The sequence below is a fragment of the Sinocyclocheilus rhinocerous genome, unplaced genomic scaffold (assembly GCF_001515625.1).
Source record: "Sinocyclocheilus rhinocerous isolate Xijiao unplaced genomic scaffold, SAMN03320098_v1.1 scaffold2207, whole genome shotgun sequence".
In the NCBI taxonomy this organism is placed as follows: domain Eukaryota; kingdom Metazoa; phylum Chordata; class Actinopteri; order Cypriniformes; family Cyprinidae; genus Sinocyclocheilus; species Sinocyclocheilus rhinocerous.
Window position 1 is genome coordinate 398,302 of NW_015625575.1, and position 7,538 is coordinate 405,839.

The 7,538-nt window shown below is 33.1% G+C and overlaps 2 protein-coding genes across 2 annotated transcripts in view; one reads left to right on the forward strand and one right to left on the reverse strand.

Moving 5' to 3' along the window:
* LOC107751883 (G protein-coupled receptor kinase 5-like) overlaps nucleotides 1-4,368 on the forward strand; it is a 17,564-nt gene extending 13,196 nt beyond the window's left edge. The window contains exons 13-15 of the mRNA XM_016567654.1: nucleotides 1,497-1,634; nucleotides 2,033-2,203; nucleotides 4,091-4,368. Of these exons, the coding sequence (XP_016423140.1) occupies nucleotides 1,497-1,634; nucleotides 2,033-2,203; nucleotides 4,091-4,150 (369 nt within the window). The 3' untranslated portion in view covers nucleotides 4,151-4,368. The remainder of the gene's footprint in view (nucleotides 1-1,496; nucleotides 1,635-2,032; nucleotides 2,204-4,090) is intronic.
* A 633-nt stretch (nucleotides 4,369-5,001) lies between these two features.
* Nucleotides 5,002-7,538, reverse strand: part of LOC107751890 (set1/Ash2 histone methyltransferase complex subunit ASH2-like) — a 16,204-nt gene continuing 13,667 nt past the window's right edge. Inside the window, exons 14-15 of the mRNA XM_016567666.1 lie at nucleotides 6,641-6,700; nucleotides 5,002-5,691 (exon numbers count right to left, since the gene is read on the reverse strand). Of these exons, the coding sequence (XP_016423152.1) occupies nucleotides 5,584-5,691; nucleotides 6,641-6,700 (168 nt within the window). The 3' untranslated portion in view covers nucleotides 5,002-5,583. The remainder of the gene's footprint in view (nucleotides 5,692-6,640; nucleotides 6,701-7,538) is intronic.

The window sequence follows — 7,538 nt, forward strand, 5'->3', positions numbered from 1 at the left end:
GAGTGTTTGTAATAACTTCCGATTGCCGTCTAATGTGTGTTTTGGCCATGTAATGTTGCTGAAATTAAATATGTTATTACCTCTGAGTCAGAGCAGCGATCATGGAAGAGAGAACACAAGCAGACAGCGCTGGAAGCTGCTAATGCTCATCAGTAAATCAGTGGAAAATGAAGAGAAATGATGATTCTGTCTGAGCTATGCGTTTTAAAAGGAACACGCACTAGTGTAAATGTAGCCTAACAGATGTGTAAACTGAAGACTATTTGAGCTTTGTATCGATATCGACAATTTTTGAACGATACCCAGCCTTACATTTTAGTTTTCAGGATTCTTCGATGATTATAAAGTTCAAAAGAACAGCATTTAACTGAAATATAAATCTTTTGTAACATTATCAATGTCTTTACTGTCACTTGTGATCAATTAAATGCATCCTTGATGAATAGAAGTATTAATTTCTTCAAAAAAAAACAAAACATACTGACTCAAAACTTTTGAACGGAAGTGTATATATTTTAAAAAATTAAGCCTATTTTAGAGCCATTAAATGTTGCTCAATTTCCATGATAATTAACCCTCATATTGAGTTTTAAGGATTTTCTTCTTCCCAAAAATGCTAATTTGTGTTTTCACATTGGACTAAAACTTACTGACTTTGCTCAAACAGGGTAACAACTCCACCCAAAACAACAAAACAACAATTGATCACTTTTTGGGGATTTTCCCCCCCACCTTGTCACACTCATAGTGTTCCTGGTCAAAAATGACCAGCCTACAAAAAAATGTAAATAAAATAATAATAAATACATAAATAGTTTATTAATTATGTTATTCATTTTATTATTAATTATTTAGTAATTTAGTAATCAATTTCTCATTATGTTATATTATTACCAAATATTGGATTCAATCTATTTGCCAACTTCTTTTCTTTCAGTTAACACAGGTTTTGTATTTACTTTACTTTACTTACTTTTACTTTTAGTCATTTATTTCTTATTGGAGCTGGTTAATCGTAGGCCTCATTGATCTGAGTTTATGCATCTCAGTTTATGAGAGAACATTGCCAAAATTATCCGCAAATAATGCTTTTTTTCATTCAAAAATTAGGTGCATGAGCTCATATAAATGAGGCTTATGATCAATCAGTTCCAAAAAGAAATGCAAAACCTGTGCTAATTGGAAGAAAACCAAGTTGACAAACATATTGAATTCAAGATTTGATGATAATTGAGCATGATGAGAGATTTACAAGCAATTTTTAAAAGGCCAGTCATTTTTGAGCAGGACCTTCAAATTAGGTAAAACAAAATTAGCATTAATATAATATGGCCAGATGTTTTACTTTTTATTTTTACAGTTTTTATTTTAATTTTTAAATTTTATTCTGCATAAAGGCAGAATGATAACCTATGGGTGCCGCCACCTTTTCTTCCTGCCGTGAATGCTGTTTTTTTCACCTGAAAACAATCCTGTGATGTTATTCTCTCCACCAGCCGAGAGCCGTTTACTGCGCAGACGTCCTGGACATCGATCAGTTCTCTACGGTTAAAGGAGTGAGCCTCGGTGAGGTCGATGACAATTTCTACAGCAAGTTTAACACGGGAAGCGTGTCTGTGCCCTGGCAGAATGAGGTAAGGAAGAAACATCAGAGTAAGAAGGACAATTTATGCTCAACTTTTCATATGTGATCCTGGAGCACAAAAGCAGTCTTAAGTCGCTGGGGTATATTTGTAGCAATAGCCAACAAATGAAGATATTTTGTAAATTTCCTACCGTAAATATATCAAAACTTCATTTCTGATTAGTAATATGCATTGCTAAGGACTTCATTTGGTCAACTTTAAAGGCGATTTTCTCAATATTTTGATTTTTTGACCCCTTAGATTCCAAATTTTCAAATATCTCGGCCAAATATCGTCCTATCCTACCATACATCAATGGAAAGCTTATTTATTCAGCTTTCAGATGATGTATAAATTTACCCCGATTGGTTTTGGGTCACATATATGCTTTTATAAAATTCATTTAGATGATAGAGACCGAGTGCTTCAAAGACCTGAATGTGTTCGGGCCACGAGGAACAAGAACACCAGATCTGGACCGCAGCATTGTGATCCCAAAGACCAGCTCCGAGACTCAGCTCATCCATCGGAGTCCTATTGAATACGGCCGACTGCTGAACCGATTCTTCAAGAGACGCGTAAGGAGCCGTTTCAAATGACAACTCTGCACTTTATTACACACAAACTAGCTATATGTTTACATGCACACAAATAGTTGGTTAGTAATTTGATTGTAAAGACTTCATGTGAACACCTCAATCGGTCCGACTGAGCTTGATCCAAACTAAATTTTGATCAGATTGAAAGGAAAAAAGTTAAGGAAGCCAAAACAGGTTAATAAAAATTAGTTGCAAATTTTTCTCAAAACGTCAAGAATTTAAAGATACAAACTCGCAACTGCGAGAAAAAAAGTCAGAATTGTAAGATATAAACTCACAATTGAGCAAAGTGAGAATTATGATATATAAACTCGCAATTGCAAGAAAAAAGTCAGAATTGTGAAGTAAAAAGTCACAATTACCTTTTTAATTAATTCTGATATAATTCTGAGTTTATATCTTACAATTCTGACTTTGCAAAAGCCACAATTAACAAAAAAATATGTGTGACAGTGCTGTGATTAATAGACTATTCTGTCATTTACTTTATTTAAATAACTCCCACCTGTTGCAAAATTCCTTTAACTTTTGTGGTATGATTTATAGCTCCACAAATAGCTCTTAAAAATGAATGTCATGCCAAATATGTTGAAGATTCGCAGCTATGTTGTCAATTTATTATATGACGAGTTTTTTTTTTCCCCACATAAAAGCATTTCATCCATTCACTTCAATTCTCTCTGGGGCATTACACATATTTGAGCTTGTAGGCTTGATTAAAAAGGATAGTTCATCCAAAAATGTTAATTCTGTCATCATTTACTCACCCTCAAGTTGTTCCAAACTTGCATTTGTTTGGAACAACTTGAGGGTGCTAGGAGTTACTTTCTTCTGTTGAACGCTAAAGTCGATGTTTTACAGAATGTGGGTAACGTTATACCGTATAACCAAACAGTTTTTGGTGTCCATTGACTTCCAAACTATTTTTTCCATACTATGGAAGTCAATAGCGTACCAGCAACTGTTTGGTTGCTCAAATTGTTCAAAATATCTTTTTATGTTCAACAGTAGAAAGAAACTCCTACAAGTTTGGAACAACTTGAGGGCGAGTAGGCTACATTTTCAGCAAATTTTCAATTTCGAGGATTATTTTACCGTTTAAAATTATTTACCGTTGCGTTGATCAAGTACTTTAGGCATCGAGGTGTGATATGTAAATACATTCCTAGACATCCTACATTCATTATTTTTACAGTTCTTAACTCATGTATACTAACAACTGCCAAAATAATTTACTTGGGTGTTAAACGAGTATTAGCAACGTTCTTACCTAGAGTAGGCTACTTAAAAAGATCTGCCTATTATTAGCTTTCTGTTTGTCAACGCGGTGAAATCGTGAAAACTTGCGAAATAATTCGCCCTGATGCGAAATTCCCAAATGGCGTCGACTCCTGTTGACACAAATTGATTTCGCCCGCGTAAATTAACCGAATATCGGTAAATGTAACTTCACTGATAATCTTCTCCAAAAAACAACAACCGGAGTCCGTGAGATCAGTTCGATTGAATCTTGTGAACCGGATCGAGCGATTCATAAAAAAAAGATCCGATTCTAAAGGAACGGTTTATTCGATTGAATCTTGTGAACTGGATCGAGCGATTCATAAAAAAAGATCCGATTCTAAAGGAACGGTTTATTCGATTGAATCTTGTGAACCGGATCGAGCGATTCATAAGAAAAGATCCGATTCAAAAGGAACGGTTTATTAACGAATCAAATCGAATCTCGCTACTTGCCTCACAAACGCGACAAGAGAGCAAGGGATGTCATTTTCAGTTAATAACATGGAATATTAATGTCAATTACAGATCAAATTCACAATAATAAAAATAAAAACCGTTTCCTTTGTATTTCCATTGTTGTAGCACAGGGGGCAGTCCGCTGAACCCATATATCGCTCCTTATCCAGCCAGAGTACTGAATGACTTCTGCAGAAGAGGACAAAACAAAACACTCTCCTTTTATCCTCGTGATTTCTGATTCATGTAGAAGACACGATGGCTTCCTCACTGGAGAGGTTGTTTAAAGTGTCTGTGTTTATTGAAAAGACTTATATTTACTGTATTACAAACCCTCCTACAGTCTGCAGGGTTTGGGTACTTTTCTCAAGCTTTCATATGACCCCCCCAAAAAAAACTGATTTATGATGTTTTATATGCTCAATTTGTAAATAAAAGACAAAATCAGTGTGCAAATGTCTTTTTTCATGCTTTTATATTACAAACAAAAAAATGATTTATGATGTTTTATATGCTCAATTTGTAAATAAAAGACAAAATCAGTGTGCAAATGTCTTTTCATGCTTTTATATTACAAATAAAAAAACTGATTTATGATGTTTTATATGCTCAATATTTAAATAAAAGACAAAATCACTGGTAAATGATGTCTTTTTCCATGGTTTCATATTACAAAAAAGAAAAAGAGATTTATGTTTTATTTGCTTAATTTGAAAATAAAAGGCAAAATCAGTGTGCAAATGATACTGCAGAAGAGGACTAAACAAAACTGTCCTTTTTATCCTCATAATTTCTGATTCATGTAAAAGACATGATGGCTTCCTCACTGGTGAGGTTGTTAAGAGTGCAAATGATGTATTTTTTCATGCTTTCATATTTAAAACAACAACAACCAGATTTATGATGTTTTATATGCTAGATTTGTAAATAAATGAAATCAGTTTGCAAATGGTGTCTGGTCATTGCATTAATAAATACTGGATTGTAACAGTGTAGAAATATCACAAAACATACATGCATGACAGCAAAAATGCCATTTATATTCCTTTAGATTACTTTATTAAAACAAGTTTGTGTATAAAACATGGTTTACAACAAAAAAATATATATTTTACATCTATCTGAATGACTACAAACCACTTAAGAAATAAACAACTGATAAAAACCATGAATGGAAACCCATGGCATCGGAGAACACTGTTAAACACACACACCACATCACACACAACTGAACATCAGACTTCAACAGGTCACTGTATGACGGAAATGAAATCATATGACTGATACTAAAATAAACCTGCAGTATGAGGAAACGTAGTATGTAACTATTAAAACAAGCTTACATAAAAGATAAAACATCCGAAACATCATTTTCTAGCTGGACTCATCCATCAACATCACAATCTGGTGCAGTGTGAGGTTTCATTAAATAAAAACCGAAATATGAGAAATGCATGCTGACTTATGAGAAAGACATTTTGAATCTTGCATAGAAAACAAGGACAGAATACGACTAACCAAATGATTTAATGATATAAAACAAAAAATGCTGTGCGCTGTTGAGAATGGTACATGAAAACATGTTTTCAGCCTTATTTGGGCTGAAATTTTGCATTGATTTAACCTTCCCACGGGGGGCTCCGTCGGCCGTCTACTTCGGTCTCCACGTGGTACAGCATATCAGCCAGCGTGTGTTCAGTCACAGCACCCCAACACATGTCACTCATCTGATGATATACAACAAACACTCAATGGTGCAATAATGTAGAACAGCTCAAAACATCACAGACTCTTGTACTTCAACTGTACATTAAGCAGAAACTAATATCAGGCAATATAGCTAAAATATAATGATATTTTCAGATTAAATTCAAAATATTGATATTTTGCACTAAAATGGCTTATAAAGGGTGATGCTTTTCAAATTCAACACTTGTTGTCGGCAAACAAATTCTAAATCTAAAGCAGAAAGGAAAAGAGAGTAATACAGTTGAAAACATCAATGCATGCTTTTCTACACTGCTTTTCACTAAATAAACACAAGGAAATCATATTTAATCATTTTGATTTAAATGCACATATATACACACACACGTTTATTATAGTTAACAAAAACTAAAACCATAAAAAAGTTAACTGAAATAAAATAAAATATAAATAATAACAATAATAAAAATGACATTACAAGTATTAACAAACCGACAAAAAACATTATTATATTTTAGGTAGTTCCCAAAGCAACTGTTCACATTTTTATTTAGTTTAACTTTATTTACTAAACAAAACACTGAAATTAAAATGAATAATAAAAAAACTATAGACCAAAACAATACCTAATAAAAACGACAAATAAAATGTATAAAAAATTACATTTTATTTCAGCTAGTTGTCAAAGCTTCATTTAGTTTAACACGATTTACTAAAATAAAAACCGAAACGAAAATGAATAAAAACTATATAGACATTAAAACTTTAAAATGAAAATGAAAACAGAAAATACAAAAGTAAAAACTTATTCAAAGTATTAAAATTATAGTCAAATAGTCATAACACAAATATCTCAGAGCCCTAGAAGAAATATGCCTTTATTTGGGCAAATACCAATAGGAATATATCAAGTACTATGGTAACAGGAAAAGTATTCAAGTTTAAAAAAACTTTGGATTTGACACTCACTGGCTGAAACTTGATGTCTTTTGGTGAGTATCTGAAGTGAGGTCCAAAATTAACAGACACCTGGAGAGAGGAAAAAGCATGAAAGATTATCCGGATCCACTCATTTCAGTTCATATGTGTGACATAATCCTTTCAGCATCATCTGGACTCTTTCATACTGCACCATCTAGTGTATGAACAGAGTCTATACACAGAATATATACAGAGGAACTAATGACAACTCTTTGATAAACACCTCTGAGCAGTCAAAATTATTTAGCTTAGCACAAAGAAGAAAAAAAAAAAAGCCCCAATTTGGACATATACTGGTGTTCAAAAGTTTGAGATTGTAATATTTTAATTTTAAAATTGAGTAACATTTGACAGTAAAGGCGTTTATAAATAGGGTTGCAAAGGGGTGGAAAATTTCCAGTAAACTTCCGGAAATTTTCCAAAAATTCCTGGAATATTCCAAAAAAAAAAATCCTGGAAAGTTTCCAAAATTTCTGGAATGTTTCCGAAATTTACTGGAAAATGTCCACCTTTTTGCAACCCTATTTATAATGTTACAAAAGATTTCTATTTCAAATAAATGCTGTTCTTTTAAACTTTCTATTCATCAGAGAATCCTGAAAAACGAAACGCATCACAGTTTCTGTTTTCAACATTGATAATAATCAGAAATGTTTCTTGAGCAGCAGATCAGCATATTAGAGTGATTTCTGAAGATCATGTGACACTGAAGACTGGAGCAATGATGCTGAAAATTCAGCTTTGATCACAGGAATAAATTACATTTTACAATAAATGACACTTTTCATTAAAAACATCCCCCAAACTTGTGAACGGTAGTATGCGCATGAGTGGTTGTGCGCAATTAAAATTATTATTTAAGGGGGGGGGGGGAAGTCGTGGCCTA